General features: G+C 38.9%; 1 protein-coding gene across 3 annotated transcripts in view; it reads right to left on the bottom strand.

The window, feature by feature from the left end:
- Nucleotides 1-1,060: 1,060 nt before the first annotated feature.
- LOC121314700 (poly(rC)-binding protein 3-like) overlaps nucleotides 1,061-20,053 on the bottom strand; it is a 403,285-nt gene continuing 384,292 nt past the window's right edge. Inside the window, exon 16 of one of the 3 annotated variants that reach the window (XM_041248235.1) lies at nucleotides 1,061-2,582. In XM_041248235.1, the coding sequence (XP_041104169.1) occupies nucleotides 2,525-2,582 (58 nt within the window). In that variant the 3' untranslated portion in view covers nucleotides 1,061-2,524. Of the gene's footprint in view, nucleotides 2,583-18,161; nucleotides 18,937-20,053 lie in introns of those variants that run through there. The other 2 variants (XM_041248236.1, XM_041248237.1) reach the window with 2 other exon arrangements.

Raw genomic sequence — 20,053 nt, 5'->3', positions numbered from 1 at the left:
TCTGCAACAAATCACTTACACACTAGTCTGTACAAGGTGAGCAACCTCAAATGTCATTATGAAACAAATCGCAACAAATTTTCCACTAATCTACTTCTGGTTCAGACTTAAGGAGAAACAAGCTGGCCTCTTTATAGCATGCTACAGTAGTCAGCAGATGATTCTTTCTGGTTCAGTAAAGAAGCTGATTTAACGACTCAAGCGAGTTTTGTATGGCAAGCATGGAATATCGCACGTGGCAAGCGTCCTTATTGAGATGAATAAATCTTTTCTTTAAATTGGAGTGTTAGTGCCAGACTAGAGAATATTGCAGTTGTAAATATAATGTTTACATATCTTACATCTCATCATGCACAAGTACTGTAATCCCTTTCAAAATAAAAACTGCATTTGCCATCCACAAAGCTCTCAAAAGTATTTAATACATGCAGCAATAGTATAAGAAGTATTATTTTTTATTTTATTTATTTATTCTAGCATTGAGATCTTCAAGGGAAGATCAATTATTTGGTGTTTTTGGTGAAATCAGGTCAGTTATTGTATTTTGCTTCATAACTAAATATATTTTATTTAAAGTGTGTAATACATGCAGTATAAACATAAATAATGGAAACCACCATAGCGTTACATTTCAAGTTTAATACACCCTGTAGATCTACAGTACAATAAAAATGACGCAAACTAGGTTTCTGCAATGTTCTTTCCCTTGTTTATGTGTATTTTGCTGCCATTAAGATACTGCACAACAATGCCAGTATTTAAAATGTCTTACTCGCAAGCACTTCATGTTTTACAGTGTCTTGCGGCTCTCAGCAATATGGGAAATTTTGTTACGTGGCTCGTAGGTTCAGGAAGTTTGGCCATCCCTGTCTCCTCTATCTGGCTGTGGAAGCGTTAAGCAGTAATGGCTTGCGAGTCTTGATTGGTTTCTTCTCAGCACTGTTTTTCCAGGATCTTTGGGGTTGTGGAATTACCTGTAATAATAATAGGTTTGTTTTCTACTTCAAAATAATAAGTCAGTCTTCTTCAGGTAATGTCAATCAAAAGAGTTTTATTCAGGAACAAAGCAAGTCCAAACACAGTACAGGACACAATCACAGCAATACTGTAAGCACAGTTACATGGCTCAGCAGATGAAATCTTGAGCCACAAAGCTACAGGTAAAAACCTACAGGTCTCGCAGGTAATATTCGAGCAACGAAATATAAGCTGCAGACATTAATATACAAGGCAGGTTACATCCCACAGGTAGTGAAAATCTGCCTCCCTTTTCTGGAGGCACACCCGCCAGCACCCCGTAACGGCACCTTTACCCAAAGTTTTATGGATCAGAATTGGTTTTAGTTGGGTTGATTGTGGTTTCCACCTAAGATTAAAATCAGCATTTAAAGTAGAAACAACTGATGCATAAACAGTGGTCATCCACCGGAATAAACATATTCCTGTTATGATTTTCAGACGTGGAGACACCTCACGCTGGGTGCAATTTTACATAGCTGCAAGGACAGAGACACGCTAAGCAGTAGATAAAAAAAAAAAAACATTACCTTAAACACAGGAAAATCACACTGGTCAGAGAAATAGTTTTGTATATAAAACCTTACAGTCCCCATTTTGAACCTTTAACAAACAAACAGGCTCACACAATTTTAAAGCAGCTGTGTGATGGGCCTGTCTTAGGTGGTCAGATCTTGAAATATCCGACCGTACCCGTCATGGGATTGTCATCTACATTCTGCTCAGTCTAACAAAAATAATCTTTGATAGCCGATATCCTTACCCTTCTGTTTAATCTGACACTTTTTGATAACAAAACATAGAGTGACCATCAGTATGAGAACTGACAGATATACTCCTTCCCGGAATACCTAATTCCGATAGGTGTTGACATTACTTATCTTCATGTCAGATCCATCCAGGTAGTTTTCTACTTAAAATTAAAATGACTAAATCATTATTCAATAAGTGGGATCCAAATTATTTCTTGATCATCGAGAAACATAGTATGTTTTATCTTAAAAGAAGAAATTAATTAAACTTTATCTTACATTTAATGTTATCAAAACATATCCCATCTTAATTACATTACCAGTTCTATTATGAAGATCAGAATCTTTTAAAAACTAACTGTAACTATTAAAATGATCGCTATATATTGAACAAGTGCTAATATAGTATGTGCATGCTTAACCATTTGTAACACATTGGGAGGCAGCAGTTCCTTTTCTTCTTATACAGTTACACAAACCTCCATTATATCTTGTGATATTCTCTTATACAATACCCACAGATGTATTTAGTTTGTATAAAACACTTCTATTAATAACCCATTGTTACAAATAACATTACTATTAATTTCCCTACATTAATTTTTAGACATATTCAACGAATCATCCAAATTTCACATTGTTTACAGTAGGTGACAATATTATCCCTTAGCCAGGCATTAGTCCTGAACATCAGTTTTCCATGGTCCCGTTGCCTGAGAGTGAAAAGTTCTGTATGGTCAGCTGACTGTTCCTCTTCAGTTCCATGGTTGTCTCTGTCCAGGTCCTGGTACTTGAATTGCGATCAGAATCAGCCTGCAAGAAATCAAGTGCAGTATTCATTCTTTTGTTAACATCTGATTTCACTCGGACCACAATGGGGTCCTTCTACTTGACTGTTCCTTTTGTTACACCTGGGAATGTATATCCTTGATGCAGTTTTTAACAGAAAAAATGCTCGCTGGTCTCACCAGTCTCAAGATCTCAATAAAAGGGCTATTTCTCATTTTATTTTTTATCATAAACAGCTATCACCCATACTCAAAAAGAAACTTAAAACCAACACATCAATGGATAGGGGAGGGACTGACATTCACTTCCTGATAGGTTTTTGGTGGTTTTTTTTGTGTGTGTGTGTGACGTCACTGAGGGGCATTTAGTGTCTAAAGGGCGGAGACAAAAGCAGAAACAAAACATGACAAAATAACTTGTTTAGAGCTAATAAAAATAGGTGAAACGCTGTAACTGATGTATTTGACTTAATTAGATTACAACATTTATTCTGTCTCGTGTTTTAATATGTATGTTTTCACAACATTTATAAATATCAAGAAACAAGTGGATATAAGCATATACCATTTCAGTATTTAAATCTATCTGGTAAGTTTTCTTTTCCTCATTACTGATAATAATGGAATGAATAACTATTATTTTGTTTATAAATATTTATTTTGAGAAAATAAATCAAGAGCAGTATCCAATATTACTTATAAAGACCCTGAGAATAAACGTGTATTATGTCATTGGAATCACTCAGGAGAAACAATGTCTTGTAATTTGGTGATACGTGTATACAAACGTGTTATTCTAAGCAAAATCCATAACTTAGAGAGTCAACTACAGCTAAAAAAACGCCTGGTCCTAGGGTAGCATCCCATTGAAAACTGCTTGGTCCTGAAACGGTTAAAGCTTACTATCCAATTCATGCAACAAAAAATAAAACTACCTATATAACAGCATAGTTAATGGCCACGAACTGTCTGGTTTCTTGACTGGTCAGGTGGGAGCATTTACTGAGGACAGACATGGGCTGTTGCAGCAATGAGTCCACTGTGCTTTGCACATGTTGCTTCATATGGATACTGATTTCTATTACAATTCAGTATATGTTGAACTTAATGCTGATTTGAGCTCGGCTCTCATCAAGATAAGCACCAACTAAGATGTAGCTTTGCAGTAAACTAATGTGATCCATCTGCATCTCCATCCATTTGTGTTGTTTTCCATCTGATGATGTAGATATTCTTCTGTCTGGTGTTGATTGCTGAAGTGTAATGCTGGCTCCAGGCATCAGCACACACAGCGGCTGCGATGCTGGCTCCGGGGACCAACCCAGTGCGGTCTCCCCAGTGCATCAGCATGACAACCGTCTGGATTGAGCTAAGTAGGGTACATCTCTGGGGTCTTCAAGTGGGCACCTTCCATCTTCGGTGTTTCGTTGACTAGCCCACGACACCTCAAGAGGGCTCAACAGTGATTCTGATGTCCCAGAATCATCCCCCACTCAGTTCAGCCCAGTTTACTTACCTGTACATCAGTGTTGCTTTCTTTCTATTGTGCTTGAGATCCCCATCCAGAATCTTTCCATCTCAACCACAGCCAGTTGCTGCTCCTTTTTGCTGCTTCAGATAAGTTCTTCACTGTGCAACGCAACTCTTGGCCACTGAATCCGATGTCTCTGAGAAACCGAGTTGTAGAGTGTGCCACAAATCCTCGACAACCCACCTCCACTGGGTAAACTCAGACTCTCCATCCTCGCTGTTCCGATTCAGCAAATAGTTGAGCATACCAAAGTTTCTTCCTCTCATACACCTCATCCACAGCATCTTCCCATGGCACTGTTAACTCTACCAGATGAACAAGGCGTGCTGATAAAGACCACAAGACAATGTCTAGTCGAAGGTTAGTGGTGGCAATCTCAGGTGGAAAAATAAGCCTTTGACAAACATCTGCCAGCATCTTCCAGTCTCTAGCAGCTTCCAGTTGTCCTGGGTGAGGCTTGGTTTTAACACCTTTTCTTGGGGTTCCTCTCCTGGATGGAGGAATATTGTCTTTTGTGTGTAATGCTTTGATGGAACTGGTAGCAACTTATTGGTCAGGTTATGTTTGTCTCCCACCTTACATCCTGTCAAAATGTGCCCTAATGTTGCAGGTGATGAACACAAAGGACATGACACCTCACCCACCCAGAGGTTTAGGTTCTGTGGTGATGGGAGAACATCATATGCTGTTCTGATGAGGAAACTGATCCTGCTCTGTTCCATTGTCCACAGGTCTTGCCAGCCGATCTTGCGTTGTTCCACACTCTCCCATCTCATCCATTCTCCCTGCTTGGCCTGGGAAATGGCCTTTACACACCTGATCCTTTCCTCCTGCTTTTGCACCTCATTGACTACCAGCTTCCTCTGTTGAGCTGGGGTTGCCTTGTGCCATGTAGGAGGAGCTGAACTGAGACCAAAACCTCCTTTTCCATGCTGAACTTGTCCCATAATATCTCAGATTCGAAGGGCAGCCTTAGCATCTTCCACAGCTTTCTTTGCCATCCATTTTCTTCCAATTTGCAATGCAGGTGCTGCCTCCCTTACGCATTTGTCGCGTGAATCTACTAATGTCATTTCCAGTTGGACTTTGGCACACTTAAACTCCTTGGTTAGAGCAGAGATTGGTAGCTGCAGTATTCCTTTACCATAAAGTCCCATTCTGCTGAGGCAGCGTGGAATTCCCAACCATTTCCTGACATATGAACTGATTAAAGCTTCCACCTTCTCAACTGTCAGTCTTGGCAGTAGACCAAACTGAAAGCACCAGAGTTTCAGTTTGCTGGTAAAGCATTGCTGTCTATTCTCTTCAACCCTTCCACTGCTTGTTGTCTAACTTCTCCCACACGAACTGTGTCCTTTAGATCCCCATCGTACCATCTCTCTAGACTTTTCAATGGCTTCTCGGACACTGTTGGTATTGCCTCACCATCAATGTAGAACCTTTTATCTACTACTTTGCCTTTAATTATAGAGATGCTCCTTTTTTTAGTGTGCTTGAATTGCCCAATAACCGGTTAGTGCAGGCTGCTGTTGTAGTTATTGTTGTCATGTCATCCATGTATGCTTGAATTGGTGGTAGTCGCATACCAGAAGCCAAGCATTGTCCTCCCACTGCCCATTTTGATGCCCTAATAATTACTGCCATTGCCATGGTAAAAGCCAGTGGAGAAATGGTAAATCCTGCCATCATTAACTTCTAGGCATTGCCATGTAGTGCTGAATTCTGAAGTTGAAAAACTAAATTACAAATCTCCAAAGTAGGCTTTCACTAAATTTGTTATTGTCATCGGTACGCTGAAAAAATCAAATGTTGCCCAAAGAAGTTCATGTGGTACTGAACCGTATGCATTAACCAAATCCAGGAATGTCACATGGAGCTCCTTCCTCTCCTTTTTTGCTGATTGAATTTGTTGTGTTCTAAGCATCTTGGAAAACCTGGAATGCCTGCTTTTTGTACCGAAATGTCAATGAAGCAGTTTTTTTTAGGTAGGTTGACAATCTCTGCGCAATAATGCTGAAGGAAATCTTGCCTTCTATGTTTATTAGGGAAATAGGATGAAACTGACCAATACTTGTAGAATCCTTTTCTTTTGGTATAAAGACTACCTGCTCAACTCCATGCTCTTGTTACAACCTGTTTTTCCCATGTCACTTTTATTAATTTCCACAGGATTCATAGAACTCCAGAAGCACTCTTGTACACTCTGTATGGAACTCCATTAGGCCCTGGAGATGATGTTGCCCTTGATTTTTTCACAGCTTGCTCTACTTATTTCCACTTAGGTGCACAGTCCTTCATTTGGTATTCGGGTGGATTGATAGGTGGGATATCTAAAGGACTTGACAGAGGCTTCTGCCTTTTTGAATCTGTATGTGTTTCCTCCAAATATCTCTCCAGCTCAAACTTGGATGCTTTTAGTGTGCCATTTTTCTCGCTGGTGAATATCTTCTTTACAAATTTCAATGGATCTTTATAAAAGTTAGTTCTTGCATGCTCTTTCTTTTTGTAGCGTTTCCGTAGGCGCTCAGCTCTGCGCAATGTTGCAAGCTTATCTTTTATGATCCTTTGTAACAGATGGAGTCCCTCCCTCTGACTTTGTCCTGCTTTTCTCCATTGCTTCCTCAACTGCCTCCTTTCTCTAAGCGTTCAATTTCCTGCTGCCGTCTAGACTTTCCAGGAATAGTTTGTACTTTTTCCTTCCTTTTTTCAATTCCAAACCTCTCACTTCCATATGCGTAGATGATGTCCCCAAATTTATCGAGCTTCTTTTCAACTGATCCATTTAACCTTTCCAAAGTAAAACAGAGATCCGTGTTTTCTGTGTCCCACGCAGTTTTTTTGGCAATCTAACTCCAGGCTTGTGCCCGTTGAGGTTATTTTCTCTCTTACGCTGGTTCGTCTGACCGGGTTCTCAAGGATCATTAGGTTCATCACTAGTTGTATCCACACAAGTCCTCTTCACATCTATGACAGGGGTGCTGATATCCTGCAAACTGTGGTTTGCTTCCTGTCACTTGATTTCATTCGACTGACTTGACTGACTTCATAAGAAGTACTGATCAATGCGATGCCCTTGTCCCTTCTCCCTCAAGCATTTCATTCTCCCTTGATGAATCTTCAAACCCCTGACCATTGCCACCTTGCTCCAGCCATATATTGTTTGCATGGGAGTGGGTCTTTTCCCAGAATCTAAACCTGGTATTTCATGTTATCTACTCAACCACAGTTGCTGGAGTAGACTGCTGTTGCGGTGAAGCAAAAAACAAAGCCTGTCAATCATATGCCTAAACAATAGCATATACTTCATGAGCATCATATGCATACAGTGAAATCTTCTTCTCCCTTCCAAATACATTGGTTAGCATAATAAATAATATAGCTCCCTTTTCTCATAAAATCTGAGCCCAGACTGTTACTTGCATCACTTTTAGGACTGAACAACATGTGAACTGAAAAACTGTCACTGCCAATTGCACAAGGAAAGGAAGGGAACTTCACTGCCAAAGAAATATTGCCGTTAAAGCATAAGAGTTTTAGAAACATTTTATGCCCTAGTTTCTTGAAATTGAAACACACGTACCCATTGTCCCTTTGTTTATTAGGGTTGTAGGAAGGGGGTCTTTCACTCCTACATTTAGCGATAGTGTTTGCCATTTCCTTCATTTTTCCAAGTTACTCTTTTTACTGTAGCTGCGCTTACAGGGTGATGCATTTCATTTGCTGCATAGAAACGGCACATTTTTTGATTGAGATCATCATACTGTGTGGTTGCTGAATACATGGATAGGGCTTGTCACAACTTGTGCGCTGAGTTTTGAATTAAGAGCTGCTTATACGTCTTGTGGTTGTGATCTGCTGCCTGAATACCGCTATAGTTTTGAAAGGCTTCCCACAGTCTAGAAGCATAGACAGATGCTACCCTTTCTCTCTTACTATTGCTTGTATTTTTGCCCAGTCTGTGGCGGGTGTTCTGAGAAGGGTGATTAAATGAGTCCTTCTTTGAACTTGATTTGCATTTTTATTCTTAACAGTGTCATCAAGGCCATTAGCAAGCGATAGTCCTAAACAAGTGCACAACAATACACAGGCATCTGCATTGGTTAGCCAATGTTGGTCCATGACCATTTCCAAACCTTCCTTTGCAGATTGTGAGAATTCTACCTTTTTGAGGGCCGACTGGCATGACTTAACTTTAGGGCTTGTATCAGACCAAAGATCTACTTAAAGTATACCTTATTTTACATTTCTATTGTTCTGCAGATTACTAAATATATAATGGTTTCATTCTATGATCAAGTATACCCTACACTGACCCAGTTTGAATGTGAAAAACAAGTTTAAAAAGCTACTGGATTTTTTTTTTTTTTTTTCTGTAGAAATATCCTCATAAGTGTAATTTACTGATCTCCTACTTAAAATATGTGAAGTTATCAATGTTAGCCACAAAGCTCAGGAACTAGAATCTGAAAGATTGACTGGCAGGATTTTAGCTTCTTATATGAGTTAGTGTATCTATCCATTAAAAGCATAGTGTTATACCTTTTTGAAAAGCTGAGTGTAGAACCTGACAATAGCAAGGGTTACATGCAGACATTTTGATGTTTTTTGAAATTGAAAAATTGAAATTACACTGCAGGTGTCAAAGAGCCATGATTGTCTGTTCGTAACGTTTCCTACATACATACTGTAAATTAAATACCCTGATGACTTTTGAAAGTCACAAAAACAAACAAAAAAAAAGTCGTAATTTTGTCGTAAAAAGTCGTAATTTTGACTGATTATTACAATACAAGCCAGTTTGTTATCTCTACCTGCACTGAGTTTACAGCAGTATGTATTTGAATAGAATATTGATCTTGAAGTCTAGATATGTGTTATCCAATTATCTATTGTAATCCTATCATTTCCTTGGAGAACTGCCATCTGGCTGTTTATGTGAGCATATATAGTCTGCTGTCTATAATATTATTATTACAAGAATTTTTCGAGAAATCTTGAGATTTTTGCATTTTGATTTGAGAGCAACTACATATATATTTGCCTTGGCATCAGAAATTTCGAACGACTTCATTGAAAACAGCATTGCCTACATAAGCTAAACTGTTTCCGTCAAAAGCACGGTGTCACTGGACACAATACATGTCAAACAAACCTGTCAAATTCGAGATCAAGTTTTGGCTGACAGCGGACGCTACCCCTACCTGTGCAAAGATGAAACTCGCCCAGCTGGTCAGAGACTGGATGACAAGGAGGATGTAACCATACTTAGGAAAAAGGATGAATGTTACCAATGACAATACAGTTGCTGTATTTTACAATGTACTGGAAATGGCAGCCATCAATTCCTTTGTTTTGTACAATGAATGTATTGGGAAAATATCTGTAGGAGAGATTTCATCTTGAAGCTAGCCACGGAACTTTGACAAAAACATTTAGTTAAGAAAACTGAAAAATGGCAGGGAAACGCAGCTCAACCTGAATACAGTGCGCACCAAGAGACACACACAACAGAAAACAATACAATAGTAGATGCTAAATGCAGTAAAAATAAAACTTCTGATATCTGTGCCCAGTGTGAAAGAGCATCTGCATGGATAGTGCTGATATGGGGGGTTACTTTGAAGTATGTTTCCCTGAATCCACATTCATGTTACACAATAAGAATTGAGTTATTTTCTTTTTTATGTTTTTTTTAATTATTACTTCGTTTTTATAATTGTGTATGTACCTATAGCACTTTACACCTGTTTACACAATTTTCTTTTTCAAATGTTTATTTTATTATAGTTTTTTTTAAGTCATGCGTCATGTGCTAATTTTGAAAATAAAGCCCTTTATGTTTACTTTTAAAATTAAATACTGTTTCTGCTATGCAAATGTTAGATATGATGTTCATAAATACATCTTTTGAGTTGTATCTGAAAGTCTGTCTTTCATTTTCATATCGAAGCTGTTTAAAATATACCTGTCAAAATGACTGCTGCTGGAGGTTCTAGGTAGTAGCATAAACCCGGCAGTTCTAGTGTTAAGTAAAATAAAAATAAAAAACTAGAAAATACTTGCACATTTTTTCCTTTTTTTAAATTGCTTTAAACATATGTTTAAGTTATTATAAATATCATCAGTATAATTATGTACATACATATGTTAGAATATGAATAATATCTGGGCAACAGCAAATATAACAAAAACAAATTCATGCAAAAATCAGGAGGATCAGGAAAAAATGGTGACTGAACACACAAAACAATAAACACTAAACAGACCTTGAAAAACAGCTAAACTTAAACAAGTAAAAGTGGAAAAAAGAGGAGTCTAGACAAAGTGCAGGATACAAAAAAGAATGACTGCACTGGAATTATTTAAAGATGCTAAAGGATTCACTGAGATTTAAGTATGTAATGCTCTATGTTTTGATGGATTCCTCAGAGAAAGGGAGTCACCCTCCAGACCTAATCAGCCAGATTTAGTACAGGTGCTGGCTTAAGGAGCCCTGAGATTGGAGGAGTGAATATTTGAATGAGCCAATGGGGAGAGAGGATGAACAAATGATGGTTGCTAGGAACTGTGGGAAATGAAGTTTTAACCTTTCCAGGCTACTGAACCTAATAAAGGGATCACATTATGTAGCATGGAATTGCTAGACTGTAATGTTGGGGAATTTGATTTGCTGCAACAGGAGGTTGGTGTATGATTTTAGCTAAATTTAAAATAGTTCACAATGTATGTGAGCATTTCAATACTGGATGCATTCATATGACTGCCAATTATATTATACATAGTTCTTTAAAAAGAACATAGTTGAGTTAGAAGGGTTGCAGGAGTATAATTTGTGTTTCCTAACCTAATATATGTCATATCTTGTACAATTTAAAGTTTATTTTAATATAATTTTTGCATTGAAGATGTGAAAAATAGCAAGTCCTATTTGTATATGCATGGACCAAATAAACAATTAACAAATGTTGTAACTTAAGGGTCTTAAATTATTTCTTTTAAAAAAATATGGGTTAATTACAGTTCAGTAGATCAGGACAAACATCAGTCACAACATGTTTTTAGTACAAATATTTACTGAGGAAAATGCAGAGTATGCAAAAATACACAGAAGTATTTTCTATATACTCATTATTTGGCATCAAACTTAACTTGGTTTGAGGGCTTGCTGCCTGGCCGACTGGAAATAAACCTCTGGGAATCTATGGCTGATCCGAGTGCCCTTACTCCAGGCAGGCTACTAACTCTAATAGCATAGCTGAATAAAGCATTTTTAAATCTACATAATAATCCCCGAAAATAACTAACTCGTCACTTGACGAGGGTGATTTAGGTGCATTGGTAGTATTAGATCTGGTTTTCTGAAATTCGGCTGATTTTTTGGGCTTGTGTGGACAAAATGATCATGAATGGGCTTCCCACAATGGCTTCAAATGTGAAGGAAATGGCAGGAAGAACAGGAGCAGTCTTCTTCGTTGAAATTGTTGCAGATCTGGCAGCTGCCAGGAAATGTAATTTTGTGGCCCTGACTGTTTTCTGATCTGGAAGTGGAAATGCATGGGAGGGAGGGAGGAAGGAGGAGGAAATGACATGAGGAAACGGGGTGGAGGGTCAGTAACAGAGCAGAAAATGGTGGGGTGTGCAGAGGAACGACATACACAGCATGCTAGGAATTGGAGACCTGTGAAGAGGTAAGGCATAGAAGGGGCTGCAGTGCCTTGTTGAAAGCCGGCAGCTGGAATGACTGAAGGAAGAAAAGCATTTGACTGAAAAGGAACTACTATGGGGGCCAGCTGGATGCCTGCAGAGTGAGTGTGTGTTTGTGTGTGTGGGGTGGGGGAGGGGGGGGGGTTAAGTCGGGGGGAACAAACTATTTGGGAATGGGCTTTCCCTCAATGACTGCATATGTGAAGGAAGTTACAGGCACATTAGAAGCAGATTTCTTCATTGAAATTGTTACAAATCTGGCAGCCTCCGGAGAATGTAACATTGCGACCCTGGCTGTCTTTTGATTTGGAGGGGATGAAAGAATGAGGAGGATTGCGAGGGAGGTACATGAATGGATGGGGAGGAGGGTCGATAAGGGAGCAGGAAATCGTGCGATGAGTAGTGGAACCGTATACAGAGCATGCTAGAAGCAGGAGACCTGTGAAAAATCTGGAGAATATGTCTTGGTCCAGGGCACCCCAGTAGATGCTCTGGCTCCATTGTTGGAGACAAGCACTGGCTTTGGCAGAGAAGGTTTTGTCGGATTCCAAAAAAGTGGGAACCTTTGAATTTAACTGACAGACCTAGAATGATGGACAAATCCAGCTCACGCCGGTGGTCAGGATAGAACTCGCAAATGATGTCCATGAAATGGCTGAAAGCTAAAATGAACTTGGAAATGGTGAGTGTTTTGAGTAAGTGGGGGTTGGAGGTTTTAAGTGTAACTGAGAGGCACACTGATCCACCCTGGTACTGACAGAAGCTAGTGTATTAGTGAGTAGTGAAACAAATATTCGCACATGCTAAAATCTGGTTACAAAGGCAAAAGGACACGGGTTTGGGGTTGTAAATCAGGGCATTTCCAGGAGGAAGCAGGGCCATTGCATTTTTTAAGGAAAAACCTTAGATTGTCCTGGGTCAAACGACCAACCAAATCCAGGCGATCACGGAGTAGGAGCACATGCACATGCATGCTGCACTATATTTTTGGATGAGCCTTTGTGCTCTTCCCACCCCTCTCTCAACAGATCGAGGATGCCATGAGGTTGTCTCGGATCTGAATCTGAATCAACAAAAATGTTTTCTGTTCCTTCAGCGTACTCGTCTATAATCCTTTCCCAAATAAAGTATTAAAAGGTAAATGTATTTCCAAAGCATGTGATTAGGGAGGAGTCAGCTGATCTTGGTTTGTTTTGCCACTTGTTTGATACATCGTAGGATCCTTTTATCACGTCTGCTTGGTGATATTAAACATGTCTGTGGACGAGGTGAAACAAAAGAGGATGCAGGGTTTATATCGTGTAGTGGATAATAGTTCGAGAGGTAAATCAGTAGGGTGGAATTCTTTTGGAATCATAGCAAATGAAAATAATGAACATGTGACTCGGTTTATTGCTTGTAAAACCTTTCATTATGTTTTTGTGTACGACAGCCACAAAACTGGTACATCACCTCTGTGAAAGAACAGGTGTAGCTCCCTTTCAACTGGAGGCATGAAAGGAATAGATAGGTATGTTATAGTAAAGTAAGTAGAGATACTAACATACTAACTAGGTTAAAATATATCCAGACCACTAGAGGGAGCTACCACATAAAAAAAATGTAAAAAAATTTAATTAAATTAAAAATAAACCTAACAAGTAGTGCTCTGGCTCTTCTGTTCTGCACCACATCGTGGATCGTTATTGCTGTGTTACCTGTTTGACAATGTGAGCAGTAATTCTTACTCTATCAGTGCACTAGAGCGGCCATTTAGAAAACAGCTTTGAAACAGTTTAAAGTTATACGTGTAAAAAGTTGTCAGGGTGTTAACAATGAAAAGAAAAAAACACAGGTACATTATTTAAACAGTTGTAGCAACACATGGGGATGTGCAATGCTATATTTTTCCTGAACCCTGCTGTCCTTTAAGAAGGTATGATTGAATTTAATTTAATTTGGTACCGGGTGTCTCTTGCTCTCTTTCAACTGGTGTCCCCCAAGACTCAGTCCTGGGACCCCTCCTGTTTTCTCTCTACACCCGCTCACTGGGTCCCCTCATCTCCTCCCATGGCTTTTTCATATCATCTCTATGTTGATGATGCTCATATCTTCCTCTCCTCTCCCCCCTCTGACCCCAACATTTCCTCCCGTATCTCGACCTGCCTCTTGACCATCTCCTCCTGGATGCATTCGCATCATCTCAAGCTCAACCTCTCCAAGTCAGACCTCCTTTTCTTCTTTTCCCTTCCTCAATTATCCCATGCTACACCGCTGCTCTGCTCTCTGCACTGGCTCCCTATTGATGCTCGCCTATCGTTGTCTGGACCTTTTTGCTCCATCCTATCTCCTGACTAATTTCTCCTTTCACCCCCTCCGCTCCTCAACCACCACCAGATTAGCTGTACCCCACTCCTTCTCTGCTCCCCCACTTCCAGAACCCACTCCTTCTCCACCCTTGCCCCTCAGTGGCAGAACCACCTACCCATGGATATCAGGACTGCTCAGTCCCTGACCACCTTCTGGTGTGTCCTCAAGACACACCTGTTCAGATAGCACCTGTAAACCTCACAATTTTTGAATATATGGCACACAATTGTATCAATACTTGCACCTGCACTTGCACTGAGGTGCTCCATACCTTTCTGTATTTTACTACTGGTCTTAATTATAACTATTTCCTGTATCTTTTATTTGACTTTACTCTTATATGTATCTGTATTCACGTTTTTTGTAATTGCGCTTATTAAAATCATTCTCATCCATTCTTCGTATTTACTGCATGCTCATAATGGACTTGTATAAGCAAATATTTTTAATATAAGTTAACTGCTCTTAATTGAACCTGTAATTATTTACTGTATTCTCTATTTTTTTTGCTCTTATTTGAATTTGATCTTTTGCTACTGATTTTATTGTACTTTAGAACAGCTTACCTGTAATGTGATACTTTACAATGTGATATTTTGTAACAATTTTAAGTCGCCCTGGATAAGGACGCCTGCTAAGAAATAAATAAATAAATAAATAAATAAATAAATAATAATTCAGCACACTGTCCACTGATGCAAAATGAAGAAAAGCCTTGTGGTGTTGCAGAAATGAGAGGAGTGGTGTTGTTATTTCTAGCTGTCCCTCATCTGTTTCGTCAGCAGTGTACTGCACATGCTGGTCCCTGCATGAGCTGACTGTTATTCTGAGCCTTTTTTTTTGTGAGCAGGAACAAACCCCCCCTGAGTTGAGTACATCATTGTAATTATGAATGTGGCTGTCTTAGAATGCCAGGTCTCCAAGGGTGAAGGGTAACATAAAATATACTTAAGCACAGAGAACCAAGGATGCTGCCTATCCCTGTCTACTTTGCACATCAAAAACCATTGTTAAAATATCACACACACACAGAGGAAAGGAGCAAGTGCAGAATGATCATTGAGGCAAACAAAGAAAAGGTAATCTCCATAAAAATGATTCTGCAACCTCTAGTGGCACCGGATTCATTTGAAGTAATATTTTAACCATGCATGCAAAGAATTAAATAGTTGGATAGTACAGCAGACAGAACCACTAGCTTTCACAAGAAGATGGCTGTAATGAAACCCACCTTACAATATACAATATCACACAATCATTCATTCAAAATGAGCAAGGCAGTTTGTCATGTCGTTGCAAGAAATTGACGTTTTAGGTCCATTAAAAGAGATGTAGCCTTGCCTTATTTAGTTAAAAGAAAGGAACATGGCCAACAATAGTTTGTTCACAGTGCTGCCTGCCATTGTGGACTCCTTGCCACATTCATTTACCGTCTTTCTTCCAAATCTCCATTGCCAGTGTTATTCTGCTGTCCTTAACAATTGAGCTTCTCTCTTCTTGTGATCTTAATGTAAAAAGGATTTTCCTCAGATCGCATATAATATCAGATTCAACTAAAGTCATTATTGAATAAATCGCACAAATTTTAACTTTTCCAAATCAGGTAGGTGTCTCAGCAAGCTGTGGTTACCATGGCAATGCTTTCAGAAAGATTTGTGCCTCACGCATTGTTCCAGCTTTCTCTCGTTGCTATTTTGCTATTGATGAAAGCGAGTTGTGACTTTCAAATAACATCACTAGTGCTTCTGTGGAATTACAAGTATTTAATATATAGATGCTTAACTGTGCTTAAATGTGTTTATATTTCTCAATTAAATAAAAAGAATATGCAAAATGTTTTTTTAACATTTGGGAATACTTGGTGAGGCCATTGACGAGCCGCCTCTGTACTCTAGTGCCACTTGCTTCATTTTCACTTGCTTTCCTCTTCAAAGACCCTGTTTCTATCCAGCAATTCATTGCTGACACTTCTCACTAGCAGGGTGAACCACTTGGGGTTGCTTCCAACATGCGGCGAGTTGCAGCATGTGACAGGATTTAGTCACCAGGCTAAATGATGTCACACGCTGCAAATTATTGCACATTTAGCCACACTTATACAATGGTAGCAAAGTGTAATACAACGGCAGGCACTAGTTCTGCCGAAGATGATTTGCATTGTGAAATTAGGGACTTGCCAGTGCGAGGAGGCTATTTTGTTTTCCTGCGGACTCAGGTTGGGAACCACTGCATTAATACAATAACATTTGCAGCTTTACCTATCTTTCCTGTTATTACTATAACATCATGCTCATTTATTTTCCCACCATTATCAGTGGTAGTAGTTTTTGGTTTCCTCCTCACATTTACTTCCTGTGTTACAGGTAAAAGGACCCCACCAGACCCTGCATAGAAATCTATGTGCAGAATGCTTAACAAGGGTCAGCTGGAGTCCAACTATCTTTAGCACAGGAAATACAACATTCAAACTTAAATTGTTGAAGCAAGAAAAAATGTGTTTCGCTTGAGTCAAAGGGAAATAAATAATGTATGGAAAACAAAGTAGATGAACAGCAAAACAGTAAGGAGTTTGTGTGACTGATATTATGCAAATGAGAGGTAAGGACATTTTTTAAAAAGCTTAGTTATTACCAATTTAATGAGATGCCCTTGACTTGAATTGCATACAAGAACTAAATCTCATGGGATGGATTCTTTGAAGTTCAAGGCTGTAATTATAATTAGCCACAACAAAGAAAGCTTGATACCCACTGAAATGCCTGATATAACAAAGATAATGTTTCTTAACTAGCAACATGTGCCTTTTCTATCCATAGTTTGTCAACCTTTATTGAAGTACAGGAAAGCTTTTCTTCTCCCTCGTGTACGAAGGCAAAAGCTGAGTCAGCTCACTATGCTACAGCCATGGCTGTAACTAGCTATGAGGACACCGAGGTCGTGTCCTTGGTTGTTTTTTTGTATCATCAATGCTGATGTTCATGTAAAAATTCTGGTAAAGTACCAGACCCCTTAATTTTCTCAGTTGATTTGCTGTGTAACATTGATTTGGAGGTTGAATAGTAAATACCAAGCAGTCCTATGAATACTGCCATGTTTGACCTAGGTAGAATGTCAGCTCTGGTTACAAAGCTGGCTACAGAGCCACCTCCTGGCAGGCACCTGCAGGGATGGCTTTTGTCTTTGGCAGTCCCATGTTTCTGGTTTGAGGTAATCCACATTAACAAGAGAGGGTCATCATCATATTACAGTACTGCATCAAAACACATACAATGCCTAGCCACATTTGTAGGACACGTCTTCCCCATTGGATCTGCCATTGCCCTGGTGTGGTGTTATTTTGGTATACCCTGGATCCCTTGGTCACTCAGGAAGGCTGGGCGAATGTAGTTGACTTAAACATCATTGCAGATCTAGTCTCCCCAACAATGCTGCACTTGTTCCCTGATGGCAATAGCTACTTTCAAGATGGTAATGCACCCATCAGTGTGTCTGAATTGGGTGTAAAAGGTCTAAGGAGCACAACAGGGAATTGGGGTATCTTTCGTGGCCACAACAATCTCCGTATTTCAGTCCAACTGAGCATGTTTTGTATGAACTTGAAGAACAAATTTATCACAATGATCCTATGACTAACACTCTACATCAATTACATGAAATGACTGAATGGAATAACATCCCTTGAGACATCTTCCAGCACCTTATGGAATCTGTGCCATGTTGTATAAAGTCTGTAGTTAAGGCAAACAGTGGCCCAACCTAATATTAGGTACAGCTGAGGGACTAATAAAGTGGCCAGCAGTGCACTTACCAAAACAAATGCTTCTTCAAGACCGAACCCTGAGACCATAGAAAACTGGTAAGGTTTATGGAAAAATTTATTACAATGTGTTGCAAATTTTGTACTGCAGTAACAGTGGTGTAAATATGGCAATTTGTTTCCATTGGTTTTAACACCAGTTGTACTGTATTTTTATTACATGTTCAAAATGTGTTTTGATGCGCTTAAGAGAGAAAAAAATGACTAACATCTTCAAAGTGAGGTACGTAACACAGGTTTAAGATTTATTAGGCTCATCCATTTTTACAGCACAGCTGTACGACTACTTGAAAGATCCCTGAAGCTTATTAAATTTGTAATTTTTAAGCATGACATAAATAACTATACAGATTAGATACAAAAGTTTTGTTGGTATTCCTCCATAGCGTCAACTGCAGCTCAAGGAGTTTTCATAGGTGTATAGGTCTGTAAACTTGACTACATACATGTAACATAATAAACATGTGACATCATAAATAAGTTGTTAATGTTGACATTAACAAATACAAAGAAAGGAAAGAGACTGCAAACATTTAATCAGGAATCCTTTACTTATAAAAAGCTATCACTATTTAATTTACCTCAGTAATGTAGATATATTTGAATACAATGAATTGAAACACTGATAGCTCATGCCATTACATAGATAAGCCTGAGCATGAACATCAAATAAACAGAAGAAATGAAAATTAAACAAGAGTCTTTGTTCAGCCAGGTCTGAGTCACAAACAATGTTAAACTGATACAGCAATGAGAGCAACACAGGAGTTAGGACAGTGGTTAAATTATTAGATTATTTGTTTTTTTTCAGGATTATATAAATAATTGTTTTCAATATAAATGGCAGGAGTTCCTTTGTAGTTTATAGTCCATAATTGTCACAAACGGCCATTGGAAATGTCCTGTCAGGTGACTAATGCACTAGTGTATGATGGGAAGCATTACAGTGCCCCCAGGCCAGTGACTTCTGAAGAGAGCCTAAATGTAGGAACAAATCAGGAAGAAAGAAAGCAGAACACTTCTTACTATTACAAATATCACTTCAACAACAACAAAGTATTTATATTCTTTTTAAATTATTTAAAATGTTAATTAACAATGTTGCAGGAATAATTACCGAGCTGTTTATATATCTTAGGTAACTTCTCACATTACTTCCAGTTTTATTTATGTTCCTTCCATTATATACATACAAAACACTTCTATAAGTGGAGTACTGTATGATTGGCAGTTTTACAAACAGTGGCAAATTTAGTTCAAATTCACTAAAGTAGTCATGGTAGAGAAATCCATATTGAATATACAGAAAGGATAACTAGAATATTGAACTGGTACCATGCATTGTAACCTACATTAAAACTGTTTATTGTGTTTTCTTGTTATTTTTTAGAAAGTATTGCATTTGCATTCAATGTTTTAGTTGAAAACCTTCCAAAAATGCACTGGATACTAACCACAGTTCATTAAGTTAAAGCCTTTTTGTCCAAGGAGTGCAAAGTGAATGGAGATGGCAAGCTAATGGAGAGATTGCATCCAAAAGGAGTGAGTAAACCAATACCACATATGCAAAATCTTTTTTTTTTTTTTTAAGTGAATGAAAATAATAATAGAAAAGAAAAATAAAAAATGTACTTTAACTACTTCCAACAGCCAGTGACCAATTATTATTATTTATTTATTTTAGTTCCCCATGTTTGTTTATGTTTTATCAGAATTAGAGGTCAATTATTTTGGTTGTAAGTTAATTACCCCTATTTGTAAGTTAATGAGTAATGAGTAAGTTAAAATCTAAGCAAAAAGAATACACTCCCAAGTGGTGCATCCAGTAAAAGCACTCAGCATGCCAACCGTGACAGGGAGTTCCTAGGGGGTGGCGCTCAATTGGCCAAGCGCCTCCTGGGAGGGCTAGGTTGGCCAAGGTGTGTTCTCAGCTCACTGCACACCACTACCCTCCCGTCCAAACCGGTGGCTCAAGGGCACACCAGCGACCCCTGTGGTCTGGCTGGGCACCTGCAGGCTGCAGCTGCATTGTCCTCCGACGCGGCTGACTCTGAGCCTCTGGCTGCAGGTTAAGTCTGCAGACGTTACAAGCGGC

The sequence above is a fragment of the Polyodon spathula genome, chromosome 4, assembly GCF_017654505.1.
Source record: "Polyodon spathula isolate WHYD16114869_AA chromosome 4, ASM1765450v1, whole genome shotgun sequence".
Taxonomy (NCBI): domain Eukaryota; kingdom Metazoa; phylum Chordata; class Actinopteri; order Acipenseriformes; family Polyodontidae; genus Polyodon; species Polyodon spathula.
Note: the sequence above shows the minus strand (reverse complement) of the source record. Positions and strands in the feature narration are given on the sequence as shown.